Source organism: Leptodactylus fuscus, chromosome 11, assembly GCF_031893055.1.
Source record: "Leptodactylus fuscus isolate aLepFus1 chromosome 11, aLepFus1.hap2, whole genome shotgun sequence".
NCBI lineage: Eukaryota > Metazoa > Chordata > Amphibia > Anura > Leptodactylidae > Leptodactylus > Leptodactylus fuscus.
In genome coordinates this window covers 10,301,840-10,321,093 of record NC_134275.1, presented here as the reverse complement: position 1 = coordinate 10,321,093, position 19,254 = coordinate 10,301,840, and the positions used below count along the sequence as shown (strand labels likewise).

General features: G+C 51.8%; 1 protein-coding gene across 6 annotated transcripts in view; it reads left to right on the top strand.

Annotated features, from left to right (window-relative positions):
- The first annotated feature begins 362 nt into the window (after positions 1–362).
- PRRC2B (proline rich coiled-coil 2B) overlaps positions 363–19,254 on the top strand; it is a 39,436-nt gene continuing 20,544 nt past the window's right edge. For 3 of the 6 annotated variants that reach the window (XM_075258997.1, XM_075258996.1, XM_075258994.1), the window contains exons 1-9: positions 363–513; positions 14,496–14,665; positions 15,100–15,277; positions 15,409–15,511; positions 16,415–16,487; positions 16,570–16,737; positions 17,679–17,923; positions 18,781–18,908; positions 19,035–19,183. In XM_075258997.1, the coding sequence (XP_075115098.1) occupies positions 14,551–14,665; positions 15,100–15,277; positions 15,409–15,511; positions 16,415–16,487; positions 16,570–16,737; positions 17,679–17,923; positions 18,781–18,908; positions 19,035–19,183 (1,159 nt within the window). In that variant the 5' untranslated portion in view covers positions 363–513; positions 14,496–14,550. The remainder of the gene's footprint in view (positions 514–14,495; positions 14,666–15,099; positions 15,278–15,408; positions 15,512–16,414; positions 16,488–16,569; positions 16,738–17,678; positions 17,924–18,780; positions 18,909–19,034; positions 19,184–19,254) is intronic. The other 3 variants (XM_075258999.1, XM_075259000.1, XM_075258998.1) reach the window with 2 other exon arrangements.

Here is a 19,254-nt window from a genome sequence, read left to right as displayed (position 1 = left end):
TAGTATATACTGTGTGGGGGATTATACGGGGGGGCATTATAGGGGGGGTAATAAGGGGGCTACAATCAGATCTGTATATAGAGGCCTATAGAGGTCGCTGCTCACAGTGTTATTGTAATACCGGAGGAGGTCGGCAGGGGCCGCTGCTCACTTAGTGTTATTGTGCTGCCTCTGGGGGCCGGCAGGGGCCGCTGCTCACCTAGTGTTATTGTACTACCTCTGAGAGCCGGCAGGGGCCGCTGCTCCCTGTGCAGGCTTGTTATTGTAGTACTGCCCGGAGCCAGTAGAGGCCGCTGCCGCCCGCGCACTGTTGCCTGAGCTCTGCTGGATGATTGACAGCTCGGTGAGGGGGAGGGGCTTGTAGTGAAAAAAAATACAGAGCGATAGAGACGGAGGAGAGAGGCGAAGCCGGAGCTGAGGGCCGAGTATCCGCCGCCATCCCGAGCACCGAGCGCCCGCCCCGAGCCCGCCAGCACACCCGCAGCAGCCCCGCCGAGCGCTCCACCAGAACAGGTCGGTATTCGGGGTGGGGCGGCTGCGCGGGGCCTCCTATCCCGGGCGGAGGACGGGCCAGGCCGCAGCTTTGTTCGCTCGGGCCCAGCAGCCATCTTCCTCCTCTTGTGTTTCCATCTAGGGGCGGCTCTGACGGGGGGACCGGGGAGGGAGAGCCGGAGGCCGAGGATTGGGGCCCTGCTGCCCGGACACCGGGGCTCCGGACTGCCCTCAGGACAGGGGAGAACCCGACCCCCCTCCCCCCGGGATGGAATGGAACCTCCCGGGCTTTGTACATGTCACCCTCCCCCACACTGAGCCCCGAGCAGCTGTGCCTGAGTGTCATGTGGGGGACTACAACTCCCAGCATTGCCTGACATTGCTATGTATGATAGGGGGCCTGGCTGCAGAGTATTGCACTGTAATATAGGGGGACTACAACTCCCAGCATTGCCTGACAGTGCTATGTATGATAGGGGGCCTGGCTGCAGAGTATTGCACTGTAATATAGGGGGGACTACAACTCCCAGCATTGCCTGTCATTGCTATGTATTATAGAGGGCCTGGCTGCAGAGTATTGTACTGTAATATAGGGGGACTACAACTCCCAGCATTGCCTGACAGTGCTATGTATGATAGAGGGCCTGGCTGCAGAGTATTGCACTGTAATATAGGGGGAACTACAACTCCCAGCATTGCCTGTCATTGCTATGTATGATAGGAGGCCTGGCTGCAGAGTATTGCACTGTAATATAGGGGGAACTACAACTCCCAGCATTGCCTGACATTGCTATGTATTATAGAGGGCCTGGCTGCAGAGTATTGTACTGTAATATAGGGGGACTACAACTCCCAGCATTGCCTGACAGTGCTATGTATGATAGGGGGCCTGGCTGCAGAGTATTGCACTGTAATATAGGGGGGACTACAACTCCCAGCATTGCCTGTCATTGCTATGTATGATAGGAGGCCTGGCTGCAGAGTATTGCACTGTAATATAGAGGGACTACAACTCCCAGCATTGCCTGCCAGTGCTATGTATGATAGGAGGCCTGGCTGCAGAGTATTGCACTGTAATATAGGGGGAACTACAACTCCCAGCATTGCCTGGCATTGCTATGTATTATAGAGGGCCTGGCTGCAGAGTATTGTGCTGTAATATAGGGGGACTACAACTCCCAGCATTGCCTGACATTGCTATGTATTATAGAGGGCCTGGCTGCAGAGTATTGTACTGTAATATAGGGGGACTACAACTCCCAGCATTGCCTGACAGTGCTATGTATGATAGGAGGCCTGGCTGCAGAGTATTGCACTGTAATATAGGGGGACTACAACTCCCAGCATTGCCTGACAGTGCTATGTATGATAGGAGGCCTGGCTGCAGAGTATTGCACTGTAATATAGGGGGGACTACAACTCCCAGCATTGCCTGACAGTGCTATGTATGATAGGAGGCCTGGCTGCAGAGTATTGCACTGTAATATAGGGGGACTACAACTCCCAGCATTGCCTGACAGTGCTATGTATGATAGGAGGCCTGGCTGCAGAGTATTGCACTGTAATATAGGGGGGACTACAACTCCCAGCATTGCCTGACAGTGCTATGTATGATAGAGGGCCTGGCTGCAGAGTATTGCACTGTAATATAGGGGAACTACAACTCCCAGCATTGCCTGACAGTGCTATGTATGATAGGAGGCCTGGCTGCAGAGTATTGCACTGTAATATAGGGGGGACTACAACTCCCAGCATTGCCTGACAGTGCTATGTATGATAGAGGGCCTGGCTGCAGAGTATTGTGCTGTAATATAGGGGGACTACAACTCCCAGCATTGCTATGTATGATAGGAGGCCTGGCTGCAGAGTATTGCACTGTAATAGGGGGAACTACAACTCCCAGCATTGCCTGACAGTGCTATGTATGATAGAGGGCCTGGCTGCAGAGTATTGCACTGTAATATAGGGGTACTACAACTCCCAGCATTGCCTGACATTGCTATGTATTATAGAGGGCCTGGCTGCAGAGTATTGTGCTGTAATATAGGGGGAACTACAACTCCCAGCATTGCCTGACATTGCTATGTATTATAGATGGCCTGGCTGCAGAGTATTGCACTGTAATATAGAGGGACTACAACTCCCAGCATTGCCTGCCAGTGCTATGTATGATAGGAGGCCTGGCTGCAGAGTATTGCACTGTAATATAGGGGGAACTACAACTCCCAGCAGCCTGTGTGTATGATAGGAGGCCTGGCAGCAGAGTATTGTACTATGATGTGGGGGAACTACAACTCCCAGCATTGCCTGTCATTGCTATGTATTATAGAGGGCCTGGCTGCAGAGTATTGTGCTGTAATATAGGGGGACTACAACTCCCAGCAGTCTGTACTATCTCTGTGTGTGATAAAGGACCTGCCCATTGCACTCAGTGAATGCTGGGAGTTGTAGTTCCTCTGGAGTTGGATGTTCCTATTATTGTAGATGAACTACAACTCCCAGCATGCTGACTGGACATTGGCACATTGCTGTGTCATACAGAACTGTTGGAGAATGCTGGGAGTTGTAGTTCCTTGCGCCATACTTGTGGCATCCTGGTGTAGCGCTCTGCAGCCGGGCCCTGTAGTACTACAGCTCCCAGCATTCCCTGTTTTCGGCAGCTTACATGAGGCTGTGCTGTATTGTAGCTGCTCGGGTGCTTGTGTGTAGAACTACAACTCCCAGCATTTGTCAGAGCTGTGAGTTGTGTAGTGCAGATTGGATCTGTAGTACTACAACCCCCAGCATGCCCTGTCAGGTATTACACAATACTTTGCAGCTTCTTGTTCTCTTAATCTGATGTGACTACAACTCCCAGCATGTCCTGCCAGCGCAGCGCTCCCTGGTGTCAGACTGTGGGGGTTGTAGTCGTCCTCCTGCAGTGCTGGGATCTGTAGTTCTCTATATAGACAGGTGCGTTGCGGCCTGAGCTCCTCGCAGTCTGACTCGCTGGACGTCTCCTGGTCGCAGAGCTGAGGACTGTCACTGAGCCCGAACCTTCCATTCACAGCTGAGGAGTTGTTCCAGTGTATCAGTGCGGTGACCGTAGCGCTGCAGGATCTTCTCACATCCTGAGGGGTCGTTACAGTGTGCCAGGCTGGAGATCAGAGATTGTCTGCACTGGGTGCAACTGTAACAAACCCTCAGCTGTGACACCGGGTGGATTTCCAGCAATAGGTTTTAATTTTCTGACAGCAAGCAGAGATCTCCAATACTGTAGAGATGAGACAGATATGGGGGGGGGGGATATTATACAGGGAGGGGGTTCCACTGCCCCAGAAGGCAGCTTCTTAAAGGGGTTGTCTGAGACCTGTGTATAATGAATGCCGGAGATCTGTCCACAGGATTGGACCGGTCAGGGAGTGACAGCGGCCCAACAAACTAATATGTCTGCCAGAAGCCGTATACAAGGTATATACTAGACAGACCTGCAGCTATTGATGTATTATATGGGGCTCCATACGCTGCTGCCTGCGGTATACGTCCTCTCTGTACGCTGCTGCCTATGGTATATGGGGCTCCATACGCTGCTGCCTGCGGTATATGGGGCTCCATACGCTGCTGCCTGTGTTATATGGGGCTCCATACGCTGTTGCCTGCGGTATACGTCCTCTCTGTACGCTGCTGCCTGCGGTATATGGGGCTCCATACGCTGCTGCCTGCGGTATATGGGGCTCCATACGCTGCTGCCTGCGGTATATGGGGCTCCATACGCTGCTGCCTGCGGTATATGGGGCTCCATACGCTGCTGCCTGCGGTATATGGGGCTCCATACGCTGCTGCCTGCGGTATATGGGGCTCCGTACGCTGCTGCCTGCGGTATATGGGGCTCCGTACGCTGCTGCCTGCGGTATATGGGGCTCCGTACGCTGCTGCCTGCGGTATATGGGGCTCCGTACGCTGCTGCCTGCGGTATATGGGGCTCCGTACGCTGCTGCCTGCGGTATATGGGGCTCCGTACGCTGCTGCCTGCGGTATATGGGGCTCCGTACGCTGCTGCCTGCGGTATATGGGGCTCCGTACGCTGCTGCCTGCGGTATATGGGGCTCCGTACGCTGCTGCCTGCGGTATATGGGGCTCCGTACGCTGCTGCCTGCGGTATATGGGGCTCCGTACGCTGCTGCCTGCGGTATATGGGGCTCCGTACGCTGCTGCCTGCGGTATATGGGGCTCCGTACGCTGCTGCCTGCGGTATATGGGGCTCCGTACGCTGCTGCCTGCGGTATATGGGGCTCCGTACGCTGCTGCCTGCGGTATATGGGGCTCCGTACGCTGCTGCCTGCGGTATATGGGGCTCCGTACGCTGCTGCCTGCGGTAAATGGGGCTCCGTACGCTGCTGCCTGCGGTATATGGGGCTCCGTACGCTGCTGCTTGCGGTATATGGGGCTCCGTACGCTGCTGCCTGCGGTATATGGGGCTCCGTACGCTGCTGCCTGCGGTATATGGGGCTCCGTACGCTGCTGCCTGCGGTATATGGGGCTCCGTACGCTGCTGCCTGCGGTATATGGGGCTCCGTACGCTGCTGCCTGCGGTATATGGGGCTCCGTACGCTGCTGCCTGCGGTATATGGGGCTCCGTACGCTGCTGCCTGCGGTATATGGGGCTCCGTACGCTGCTGCCTGCGGTATATGGGGCTCCGTACGCTGCTGCCTGCGGTATATGGGGCTCCGTACGCTGCTGCCTGCGGTATATGGGGCTCCGTACGCTGCTGCCTGCGGTATATGGGGCTCCGTACGCTGCTGCCTGCGGTATATGGGGCTCCGTACGCTGCTGCCTGCGGTATATGGGGCTCCGTACGCTGCTGCCTGCGGTATATGGGGCTCCGTACGCTGCTGCCTGCGGTATATGGGGCTCCGTACGCTGCTGCCTGCGGTATATGGGGCTCCGTACGCTGCTGCCTGCGGTATATGGGGCTCCGTACGCTGCTGCCTGCGGTATATGGGGCTCCGTACGCTGCTGCCTGCGGTATATGGGGCTCCGTACGCTGCTGCCTGCGGTATATGGGGCTCCGTACGCTGCTGCCTGCGGTATATGGGGCTCCGTACGCTGCTGCCTGCGGTATATGGGGCTCCGTACGCTGCTGCCTGCGGTATATGGGGCTCCGTACGCTGCTGCCTGCGGTATATGGGGCTCCGTACGCTGCTGCCTGCGGTATATGGGGCTCCGTACGCTGCTGCCTGCGGTATATGGGGCTCCGTACGCTGCTGCCTGCGGTATATGGGGCTCCGTACGCTGCTGCCTGCGGTATATGGGGCTCCGTACGCTGCTGCCTGCGGTATATGGGGCTCCGTACGCTGCTGCCTGCGGTATATGGGGCTCCGTACGCTGCTGCCTGCGGTATATGGGGCTCCGTACGCTGCTGCCTGCGGTATATGGGGCTCCGTACGCTGCTGCCTGCGGTATATGGGGCTCCGTACGCTGCTGCCTGCGGTATATGGGGCTCCGTACGCTGCTGCCTGCGGTATACGGGGCTCCGTACGCTGCTGCCTGCGGTATACGGGGCTCCGTACGCTGCTGCCTGCGGTATACGGGGCTCCGTACGCTGCTGCCTGCGGTATACGGGGCTCCGTACGCTGCTGCCTGCGGTATAAGGGGCTCCGTACGCTGCTGCCTGCGGTATACGGGGCTCCGTACGCTGCTGCCTGCGGTATACGGGGCTCCGTACGCTTTGGCGCCCGGTCTGGGCGATGTCTGCAGTGTGCTAGAAGGTTTCGTCGTCTCCTCTGACCGGTCAGGGCCTCTCATGACTTATAGGAAGGGGCTTTGGCTTTAGTTTGATATTGGAATATTTTGGTTGGGGGCTCCTTCTCCCGGTATCGGGGGTGGGGGTGGGGGGGTCAGTATAGTTGACGTGCGCTGTATGTAAGTTTCGTCTCAGGCCGGCGCTGATACACTGTTCCGGATTCTTACAGAGTGGTAACTTTGTAACCATTCCATACAGAAGCATTAACACTTGTGCCGTTGCTGCAGATTTGGCTGTGACTTGTGCTTCCTCGCTGGGGGTCTTGGTGTCCTCCTGCAGTTGACAGCTCCTCGCCCCTTGCTGGCTGGTTGTAGTGAGAATTTGTCATTGCGTAAATGCGTCTTAAAGGAGCCGTTAAGTCACAATGAGGGGGCAGAGCCTGGCACAGGATCATTTCCACCTTTAAGGCACTAACTTTCTGGGGCTGAGCTTGGGGGCCACTTCAGATGCTTCTGGACTTAGCCTGTCTCAGGTCATGTGACTGTGGCCCCTGCGGTCCTGCTAGTGCTCTGCTGTAGACCCATCTCTGCTCTCCTAGTTTGTTACAGTGTATCAGTCTGGAGCTCGTAGAGCATTGTCTGGACTGGACACCATAGTACGCTGCTGCAGTCACCGGTTTCCCTGGGGGTGCAAATCACGGCCCAGCACCCCAATCTGTTATAGTTGGTTGATCCTGATGAAATCTTTGGGTTTGGTGACTTTTCTTTTTGTAATTTGTGTCCTTAAAGGGGTTTTCCAGGGGGTTGAACACTCGAGACCTCCACAGATCAGTTGTTTGTAGAGGCCGCAGTGTTCAGGTCACTGCTCACCAGATACAGTGCCATCTATTCTATAGTGGCTATACTTGGTACTGTAGATCAGCCCTGTTTTCCTGAATGGGACTGAGCTGCGACCAGGCCATGTGACCCATAGCGGTAGCAGTATCCACTCAAGGGCTAATGTCACTTTTAACAGCTGATCTGGGGGGTTGTGAGGTGTCAGACCCTACCGATCTCATACTCTATGGGTTGTCAAGTATTTGTAGGGGTGTAAAAGAAAAAAATAACCACACACACACACACACACACACACACTCGCCTGTCCCTGGAACGCCGCTGTTTGCTGCCAGGCAAACAGGTTATTGCTGCGGGTTCTGATCACGCAGCGTGTCCGTTATTGCTGCGGGTTCTGATCACGCAGCGTGTCCGTTATTGCTGCGTGTTCTGATCACGTGGCGTGTCCGTTATTGCTGCGTGTTCTGATCACGTGGCGTGTCCGTTATTGCTGCGTGTTCTGATCACGTGGCGTGTCCGTTATTGCTCCGGGTTAGGCCATAGTTTTTACCTTTCCAATGCACTGGATGAGAGCTGTGGCCGGCCGCTCGGCAACTGTGGCGGTTTTTTGCTGCGGTCGGGTCTGACCTGTGTAGCCTTATTCCAGACACTATAGCGCTCCCTTCAGTCCTCCGGAGCAGCTGCAGAGCGTTGCTGGTGAGCTCTGCACAATAACAGTAATACGCTCCCATACGCCTACAAGTGATGTCCTGGGGGAGGCGCCGTGTTATTAGCAGGCTCCTGAGCGCTGCTCCGCATAGACATATGATAGAGCTGTGTGTATTCTGCTCAAAATATCTTATCTAAGTACAAGAGACTCTCGACTTCTGCTTTTACAGGGATCGTCTTTAAGGAGGTGAGAGAGTCTGCGCTACTGCGGGCAGTGAGTGAACGGTCTGTGAAATGTCTGTCTGTGTCATAGGTACCAGTCATGAGCAGCCCCCGGTGATTGGTGAATCTCCTGATATTGTAGGAAGTGTCACCGATCACCTACATGATGGGGTATAAGATGTCTGATCACTGGGGCTGCCACAAATCACAACAGGGGTCATTGTTACCCCCATCTGGGTATACACAGTCTTCATACTGTGACACTATAGCAAGCTGGATGTTGTGGTCCTGACAATCACTGCAAGTACATCGCTGTATCACATCAGTAGGTACTAACCTGAAGTTGTGGCCATGTCTGTTCTGTATTATACTCCAGAGCTGCGCTCACTATTCTGCTGGTGCAGTCACTGTGTACATACATTACATTACTTATCCTGTATTATACTCCAGAGCTGCGCTCACTATTCTGCTGGTGCAGTCACTGTGTACATACATTACTTATCCTGTATTATACTCCAGAGCTGCGCTCACTATTCTGCTGGTGCAGTCACTGTGTACATACATTACATTACTTATCCTGTATTATACTCCAGAGCAGCGCTCACTATTCTGCTGGTACAGTCACTGTGTACATCCATTACATTACTTATCCTGTATTATACTCCAGAGCTGCGCTCACTGTTCTGCTGGTACAGTCACTGTGTACATACATTACACTACTTATCCTATATTATACTCCAGAGCTGCGCTCACTATTCTTCTGGTACAGTCACTGTGTGCATACATTACATTACTTATCCTGTATTATACTCCAGAGCTGCGCTCACTATTCTGCTGGTACAGTCACTGTGTATAGACATGACTTATCCTGTATTATGCTGCAGACTGTTATGGGGCCCCCTGATTACTGGTTACTCCCCCTTTACCGTCTGTTTTGGGGCCCCACTTCTCAGTGACCTCTTTTAGCTGCTGTTTCTGTGAAGCTTCTGGTTATGGCGCCCTCTGGTGCACACTGCAGGTTGGTCTTTGGCTCTGTAGTATAATATTGGGGTCACCTCTACTCTTTGTCTGTGCAGAGTTGGGGCCCTATACTGTAGTTTTGGACGTGATCTCTGCCCCCTCCCCTATGTGCGCGGTGATGTTATCCGTGGGGCCGCCATTATTTTTGTCGCCTCGTACAGATGGGAGCTCCAGTGATTTCTCAGCGGTCGAGGACGATGGAGACGGATTGTGCGGGTCTGGAGGATTGGCTGCGGCGCTGACTCCTTTTTAATTGCCCCCTCAGTGATTAGATGTAATTTTTCAAGAAATAAACAAAATTCCTCGGAGGACGCGCGGCCGCTGCGCTGCTCAGGTGCGTTCTGTTTGCGGAGGCGTTGTGTGCCTTCAAGGGGAACATATGGAAAATCGGCAGATTTGTTGGGGATGTGGATATGGCTGCGCTAGTGGTGCCAGGAAGATCTGTCATGGGGACTTTCATATTTAAGGAATTGGCTCAGGATACAATTCCCTGCCACGTCCTATGAAGCGCTTTCTTCTGTAGGTTGTAAAGCTGGGTGGCAGCCCATGTGCTGACTGTGTCCGAGGCTGTCACTCTGCTTTCCCAGGCTCCTGAGCGGTTTCCTATCAGGGAGCGCTGTCAGTAGATGTGTTGGCTCTGGGGATTTTGTCCAGCTTTGGATTACAGCGCTCCGGCGGGGACCCCGGGGTAATCCGCGCTATTGATTGGTTATATCCGGAGCGCCGCCGCTCACCACCGTAATGTCAGACTTACCGCCATTAACCCTTGCAGAAGCCTCCGCACCATGAAGGTCACATGACTGCTGGATTGTGCGGTCTAGCTCCGCGCGGAGCGTCTCTTGTGCTGACGTATTAGAGATGGACTCTCCAGCCCTGCCGCTCAGAGTTGTCAGAGGGATCTCACCGACAGGACTAGTAACAGAGTACAAGCCTCGTGTCTGACAGAGGACATTGCTGGTTTGTCGCCTCCGTGCTGCTGCGTGTCTGTATACAGGAATACTCAGTGGAGTGTGAGGTGCTGGAGTGTTGTGAGTTCGCTCACACGACCGCCGCGCCGCCACCGCCATGGGTATTGACTTGATGATCTGTCCCGATAGAGGTCGTGGCTCCTTTAAGACGTTAAACAGATTGTCCGAGTCTCCTCCATTACAGCGGATCAGTCAGGACTGAAAAATTAGCAGATGAGACTTGGCCAATGAAAGCGGAGACGCAACAGATGCAAAACCTGCGTCTAAATCTAACAAGGTTGTGTGAACAGGACCTAAGGCGGGTCATGTAAGAGCAGGTGAAACGACTCGTTTTTTTTTTTTTGGCAGTTTTGGACCCATTTTGCCGCCATTTTTAATGTCTATTTGTCGTCTGTTCTGATCTGTCCATTAAAAGCCGCTTTATTGGTCACTTGTTAAAATCGGATCCCTTGCGTTGTGTTGGGCGCCGGAAACCTTTATATGGTTGTATTAAACCTCAGTTGTGTGAATAGGGCTCAAGGCTACACACAGGCGGCCAGGTGCTGCTTATGGGTTTGTGGAAAACGGACCGCGCACACTTGGCGTCCTGTATCATCCATGTTGTTCACGCACCTATATATTTTGGCGAATGAGCCCAGGATCGGACCTGTGCCTTAGTTTTGCGTCTCGGCCCCTAGTTGTGTGTATGAGGCCGTAGAGAATGGGTCAGGTGTACGGTCCGGATCTTAGTACATCCGCGGCTCAGTCGCGTACACTGGAATACCAGATTAAAGGAATTGTCGCGCTTCGTGTTTTTGGGACGTCTTGCAGAATCCTCACACCTATTGTTTGGCAGGACGCGGTCACCGTGACGAAGCAGCGGCGGTAAAGACAGTGAAGGAGCTGCGTCGGTTTCCTCCAGGTTGCCGGTGTAGTAGACGGTTACTTCCCCCCCACTTGCTGATCCTCCGCGCCCCCCGGGGATTCGCCGGCGCCGGTTTCCTTCTGCTAATTAGATTTTCTCCGGCTCTGCTTCCACTTAGCGGCTGCGCCGGCGTTGCGTGCTGTGCAGATGGCATCTTGCAGGTTTTTTTTTTTTTCTTCTTGTTTTTGTTTTATTGTATGTAATTAACCTTCCCCACTGCAGGGGGCGTGGACAGGCGCAGACTTGGCTTTTGGGGACTGGAGGTTTTGTAATTGCCTGGGTGACCTTGTCGGACGTGTCGGCCGTTCCGCCTCCCCGGGATGAGGTTGTCGGCTTTCTATTCTGCCTCTTATCCATTGTTTATGTGGGTTCACGTGAAATTACACTGACAAATCTGCCGTTGTACCCCCGGTGTGCGGAGCGCAGTCATGTGACCCGGGCGGGGGAGGGGAGATGTGGTGGATGGGAGCAATCTTTTGCACAGAGGGGTTGCCTAGCGACAGCACAGAAGCCGAAGATAAATCGGGCCTAGTATTTTGGTGGGAGGGGGGTGAAACCCAGGTGGGAGGATATCCGGAGGTTGTTACAATGTATCAGTCTGCACGATATTATATCTTACCTGATACATTGTAGTCATGTGGATCGTTCAGACTGGATACAGGTGTCACAAATCCTCTTGGGGGGGGGGGGGGGGGTGTAGGTGCTCAACTCTTACTATTCACTTCTATGGATGTTCCAAAAACAGGTGAGCACATCTTCTCCAGTCCCATAGAAATGAACAGAGTACTGGCATTGTCCCCCCCCCTAATCGCCACAACCGCTGATTCCCTCCCTTCTCCTCCCCCCAGGACCTGCATAGTGGATGAGACCCCTGTGATGTCGGCCCCTCCTGAAGCCCATGTGTCCTAGGCTAGTGGGGGAGCCCTGGCCACTTCTGTATATTCGGGTAGGTGCAGGGATTATCCAGATGGGGCCACATATTACCTTGCAGTCCTGGCCGGACAGTCCGCCCCTGGATTCCTGGAAGGTGAGTGTTTGGGTCGTGTGCACCCCGCGGAGAGTAAGATTGGGTCACACACCCTCACTCTGGCAGATGTCGGGATTGCATTTACTGCCCCTTTAAGGCTCCCGTGTCTGTCGAGTCTCGTGTATCTGGATGATCTCAGCGCGTGTTTCGGGGCCGGGGTGGATGGGGCTGTTGCTTGGATACAGTTTGTACTCTGAATAAGAAACCTACGGAAAACATGTTTATGGTGTCATTGAGAACGCGTCGCGGCTTCTCTTAGGAAGTGCGCTGGATTACGCAGGACGGCGGCTTGTCAGCTGCTGCCGCAGGGATTCTCTGACCGCCTACACCCGGCAGCCGGGTGAAATGAATCCTTCTGGGGGTGTGGGGAGCGCATGGGGGGGCTGGGGACTGTCATTTGGCTATAAGGGCATGCTGGGTATTGTAGTGTCCGGGTAGAGGCCATGTATGTGCCGCCATATTATAGCAAATATCTGTAATATGCTGAGCAGTGTCTCGTACTCTAGTTGCATCCAGAGCTGCATTTAATATGATGTTTTCTCTTATTGCTGCCCCCTGCTGGATGACTGGGCGTAGTCCCTTATGGAATTTCCCTTCTCTTTATTTAGGGTCTGTGTTTGTCAGCCCAAAGCTCTTGAGAAAGTCCTACCATGCCCTGCAGGTAACGGCCATACTGTCCATCACATATACACTGATACTGAGCGGGGGAGGGGCGGTTCTATCCACATCCCCCGTATTGATCCCTCTTTCCTCTCGGCAGCCATATCGGGCTTGCAGCTGGTTACTTAGCTACCGTATTGTTCCTGCGGGAGAGGCGCTCGTTTGCTTGATGAGGCTGCGGCCTGTCTCCTCTCATCAGCCTGGTCACTGGGGCGGATCCGCTGCATTTTAATAATAGGACATTGCTGATCTTCAGATTCCTGCCCGGTTATGTTTGCTGTGTTTCACGTCTCTCTTGTCAGTGTTCAGACTGCTGAGCGTGCACTGCCATAAAGAGGGTGATAAGCGTGACTGGCACCGCTGATCTGGAGGTGCATCGAAGTCAAGGTGCCGGCCAGGACAGGCTTTGCATTCAGTGGTGCTACCCCTCCAAAAATGGGTGTCGTCATATTAATTTGGTACCATAAGGACAAGCAGTGTTGAGAACACGATAGGATGAGTCGCCGCTGTGCAAAAAACAAGTGGCGTCGTCCTGTACTAGCTAGTCATGTATTGGCTCTCCCTCCCCCCACTAAATATACTGGTCCAGTTCTGGTGGAGGAGGGGGATGGGTAATCAATGCTGAGAAGGGCCAGTGTATGACCCAGAGGGTAATACAGGTCGGGCGTCCTCCTGCTGTCAGCCGCCACTGACCGCAACACGGAGCCGCAGCGACTACTGAGTGATGGGAATAAATCGGCGGCAGAGTCACTGCACAGGATAGACTTGGGGTGACCGAAGGGATTATGGCTGTAGGAAGGAAGAGAAAGGTTGTTGTAAGACACTGGATAAGAGATCATCATATAGAAGGCTGTAGGAGAACGGAAGACATGTCTGAAATTCTTAAAGACAGCTGCTGCGAGGAAGGAGAACAAGTGTCATTCCTGGGATGCCTGTTATATAATGTACGCTAGAAACGTGTGAGGGGGACACAAGGACAGCGCACCGCGTTACTGTAAATGTATTCCCTGCAACTAGTAACAGTATCCTGTATTATACTGCAGAGCTGCGCTCATTATTCTGCTGGTGCAGTCACTGTGTACATACATTACATTACTTATCCTGTATTATACTCCAGAGCTGCGCTCACTATTCTGCTGGTACAGTCACTGTGTACATATATTACATTACTTATCCTGTATTATACTCCAGAGCTGCGCTCGCTATTCTGCTGGTGCAGTCACTGTGTACATACATTACATTACTTATCCTGTATTATACTCCAGAGCTGCGCTCGCTATTCTGCTGGTACAGTCACTGTGTACATACATTACATTACTTATCCTGTATTATACTGCAGAGCTGCGCTCATTATTCTGCTGGTGCAGTCACTGTGTACATACATTACTTATCCTGTATTATACTCCAGAGCTGCGCTCACTATTCTGCTGGTACAGTCACTGTGTACATATATTACATTACTTATCCTGTATTATACTCCAGAGCTGCGCTCGCTATTCTGCTGGTGCAGTCACTGTGTACATACATTACATTACTTATCCTGTATTATACTCCAGAGCTGCGCTCACTATTCTGCTGGTACAGTCACTGTGTACAGACATTACATTACTTATCCTGTATTATAATCCAGAGCTGTGCTCACTATTCTGCTGGTACAGTTACTGTGTACATACATTACATTACTTATCCTGTATTATACTCCAGAGCTGCGCTCACTATTCTGCTGGTACAGTCACTGTGTACAGACATTACATTACTTATCCTGTATTATAATCCAGAGCTGTGCTCACTATTCTGCTGGTACAGTCACTGTGTACATACATTACATTACTTATCCTGTATTATACTCCAGAGCTGCGCTCACTATTCTGCTGGTGCAGTCCCTTGAGCTGTTATGCCTGCCCACACACTTGCTGACTGAATTCATTGTCATCTTTGCTGTCACTTGTAGTTTCTGTCTGGCTTCCACTCATCTATTACATTTGTCTTGCTTCACAGGCTGATCGGGAGAGGTGCTGAGAAAAATTTCCCTACTAGATGACATTTCATCGCAATGTCCGATCGTTTGGGGCAGATATCCAAGGGAAAGGATGGGAAAAGCAAGTACTCGTCTCTCAACCTGTTTGACAAGTATAAAGGGAAGTCAATAGAAGCCGTCAGAACCACAGGTGAGGCTCGCGTATAGTACGGGGGAGGGGGGTGCTCACGCATAGCACATGTAGGGGGTGGCTCTGTATACTGTGGTCTAATCATGTGACCTGAAGTGACCCTTTGAGCCTTGGAGCACAGCGTATGGGGCGCTGCAATAGCAGACAAACCTGTGCACACGTGCGGTGCTGGAGGAAGCTGCCAGGTTTTCCAATCCAGGACAATCCCTTTAAGTACACTGCGGCTGCAAATAGCCCCGGGGCTGATCTGTCCTAGCAGCGCTGGCACATTGTAACAAACTGCAGCTGTGTTAGTAGAATTGGGTCTGGTCATTCTCTGGATATAAACAGGAGTGGGGGGGGATGTATTTTGTTCTTGTGTTCTTTTTTTTTTTTTTTTTTTTTTTCCTGCTGCACAAACACGATTTTCAGTTTAACCCTTTATTCCCTTCCAGTTATACCTAGACATGGCTTACAGAGTCTTGGGAAAGTTGCCGCTGCTCGGCGTATGCCACCTCCTGCAAACTTGCCAAGCTTGAAATCTGAGAACAAAGGAAACGACCCCAATATTATTATAGTGCCCAAAGACGGAACAGGATGGGCAAACAAACAAGAGCATCCAGACCAAAAGAGGTGAGTGCGGAGCGCCGCCTGGTGGTGGAGCGATGTCAGTGATGTGTTATAGTCTGGTGCATGTTGCTGTGTATCTGTCATTCCTCTCCTGACTCTTCGTCTCACCCGCTTTCTTCTTGTACCTCCCGCAGTTCCAGTGTGACAGCTCCTCAGCAGCAGGAGTCGCTGCCGCAGCAGGGTTTGCCGAAATCTGTCTCCAATTTACAGAAACCGACCACAGTGAACAGTCCGGAGGTGGGTGCTTGGCAGGGACGCGCTCGCTCTGTTCACTGGCAGCCATTCCCAGAACCGCTGCTCTGAGGGCAAAGTCTTGTGAACGCTCCAGTATAATGATGGTACTCCGATACGAGTACAATCTCACTCATGGTTGTCACAGCTCCGCCTCTGACTTTCCCCATTCTCAGCTGGTTCAGATCCTAATGCTGGTGGATAGTGTTGCATTATCAGGACGCAGTGTTAATGATTTAGTACTCGGTGTTTGCTTTGGTGATGGGTGACACGCTTGTTCTGCAGCTCCCTGACGATTGCCCCCCATCCCCCTCCACCGATTTAGCCCTTTTCCTTGGTGGGATCTTTTATTCTTGTCTTGTGTTTTGCATTTGGTGCTCTCAGAAGAAAACAGTAATCACCTCCCAGCCCCAGGGGCCGCTCCCTCCGGGGCCGCCAACTGTCTCCTCCTTGGTGTTAGCAGTAGAGACTTCCATTATTATCTTTATGCTGAAGACTAAGCCTTGAGATGTCAGGTCAATCCCAGGAGGCCGTAGCAAAGGCCTTCAGCAAGAGCTCTTCCCTGTCTGTCGCCTCTCATGGAGCCTTGACAAGTGCAGATGCATTGTATTGCAGTGCGGGCAACACACAGCCCATAAGGAAGGCGACACTGGCCTGGAAACCTATTGATTCCAGTAATTCCTCTAATACTACATCGATGGGGATATCAGATATTCTGCATGGCAGATACAATACGTTTCTGATGTCCGTGTTACCTGCGAGGACCTGTGCTAACCCTCTGTGACCCTGCATGTCAATGCATTTATATGGCCTATATAGGGTTCTGGTACATGTGCATGGTCCTCTTCTATAGGGGCGCCCAGTATGGACCTCTATAGGCCTAATGATTCTCTTTTCTTGTGTTTGCAGAATATAAATTTAGTGCCAGGTGGGCCAAAGTCATGGGCTCAGCTGAACGGAAAGCCAGCAGGACACGAAGGTGGTGAGTGCCATCGCTTGTGCCATAGATTGCCGCCTCTGCCTCTTCCTGCACCGTCCTGATCCCTGCCCTGTCTCCTCCACAGGTTCAAGGGGCTCAAACCGACTGTTGTCCTTCTCTCCCGAGGAATTTCCAACGCTGAAAGCAGCTGGCGAGCAAGACAAGGCTGGCAAAGAAAAGAGCGGCTTAGATCCATCGTATGGGCCCGGACCAAGCCTCCGCCCCCAGAGTAAGCCCCTCGCCCTGCTTCCCGGTAACCGCTCTGAACGTTTTATTGTCCGTCCTCCCTTCCCCCGCTTGAACCCAAACCTGCTTGTGTGTATATAGTAGGAGCATTGGCTGTATATGACATAGATGACGAGTCTTCCATCTTATTGTGCCTGTCTAGGTTTATATCAGGGACTGGTAGTTATTAGCACATAGATGTTACAGGGGAATCCTACTGATACGTAGGTGTTATATAGGAACGTTCCTGTGTACAGTAATGTCATAAACACAATGCAGAACTTAGGGAGGGTCTGATCCCTGTAACCACCATCAGTCAGTAGATTGAAGGGCCCCGGGGCCTATGTCACCTGACTTGTTCTTAAGGGGGCTCGAAGTGTATTATTGGCTACAATGCAATTATCTGCATTAACCAAGGAGGGGGTAGATTTCAAGGGGTTCTCTCAATATTAGACCTGTCAGGGACCGGGGCCATATGTCCACTTCCTATCCCTCTAGTGCATGTAACATGGGAATTAATCCAGCAAATCCTAACTAGAAATCTTCCGCTGTTTTATGTATTTACCTCTGAGACGTCTCACTGCTGAGGGTTTGTCACTTTTCTGTCTGATACATGTATTATCTGCACTGATACATTGTAACGGACTCACAGACAGGATACAAAAGTTACAAACCCTCAGCTGTCAGATCCATAATCTTATGATGCAGTTATGTTTATTCACTTTCAGCAAGCAGAGATCTGTACATTGGTCACAGACTGAAGCACGAGGTCAAGTAGAAAATACAGAACAAACCTTTCTATTTTCTGGCCTTTGCAGGTGGTTCAGTAGTTTGCAGCCTTGGCGCTTATTGCCGCTTCAGCTTCTTAGTTCTCTCTGGTCTCCTCACAGTCCTGCAGTTTTTTGTTTTCCTGGGTCTTGTTGGACGTTTCATCTTTAGCTCTTGTTTCCTCTTATGCTCCCATTGCAGATGTCACCAGTTGGAGGGAGGGCGGTGGGAGAAGCATCACCGGTGGCATCTCTCCAACCGTCTCTCCTACTGAGCCGGGCAGCAAATCCACTGCTCCTGCAGATGGCGCCCCCTCCACAGCGCAAGCTAGTAGTGACCCTAAGGAACTCTCACTGCGCCCGGCTCAGCCCACAAGAAAAGGGGCTTCACAGTTCATGGGAAACACCTACCATCCACCTACATACCATGATATGCTACCAGCTTTTGTAAGTATTAATGTGCTCATTTGTTGTACTGATTCTGTATTATACTCCAGAGCTGTGCTCACTATTCTGCTGGTACAGTCACTATGTACATACATTACATTACTTATCCTGTATTATACTCCAGAGCTGCGCTCACTATTCTGCTGGTACAGTCACTGTGTACATACATTACATTACTTATTCTGTATTATACTCCAGAGCTGCGCTCACTATTCTGCTGGTGCAGTCACTGTGTACATACATTACATTACTTATTCTGTATTATACTCCAGAGCTGCGCTCACTATTCTGCTGGTGCAGTCACTGTGTACATACATTACATTACTTATCCTGTATTATACCCCAGAGCTGCGCTCACTATTCTTCTGGTACAGTCACTGTGTACATATATTACATTACTTATCCTGTATTATACCCCAGAGCTGCGCTCACTATTCTGCTGGTACAGTCACTGTGTACATACATTACATTACTTATCCTGTATTATACTCCAGAGCTGCGCTCACTATTCTGCTGGTACAGTCACTGTGTACATACATTACATTACTTATCCTGTATTATACCCCAGAGCTGCGCTCACTATTCTGCTGGTGTAGTCACTGTGTACATACATTACATTACTTATCCTGTATTATACTCCAGAGCTGCGCTCACTATTCTGCTGGTACAGTCACTGTGTACATATATTACATTACTTATCCTGTATTATACTCCAGAGCTGCGCTCACTATTCTGCAGACCTCAGAGCTGAAATCTTCTAGCATCCCCCAGCTTGTTCAGACTCCTCAGGACTTGTAACTTCTTTCTTGTGTACAGAGGATGATCCTTTCTAGACTTTCTATAATCTTGTCTTTCAGATGTGCTCTCAGCACCCTCCAGAACCCACTGGGACATTGGATCGAGCTTCCTTCCCCATCCTCTCCTCCCAATCTCGCCTTGAACCTCGCGTACCCTTTAGACAGTATCAAATGAACAATCAGGATGGGTGAGTGACCCTCTGTTGGTGGGGGGACATGCGCTCACTCTCTGGTGCTGGGGGCGGCGCGGGCTCTCTGGTGTTGTGTATTCCCATTGTCTTCATTTCATTCTAATTGTGCCTTTACTTAAACAGAAAAGAGATCAGGCCGAGCGGTGGCGGTTTACGGCCTGTACGTTCACAGCGCCCTCAACCGGAGAGGGCCCCACGAGCCACCATTATAAATGCAGAAGACCTTAAGGAACTGGACGACCTAGACAATGATGCTGAAGACGGCTGGGCAGGTGTGTATCAGGATATGGGTGCACTGCACCTCCTGAATAGGCACTTCATCTTTTTTGCTCATCTGTGATTT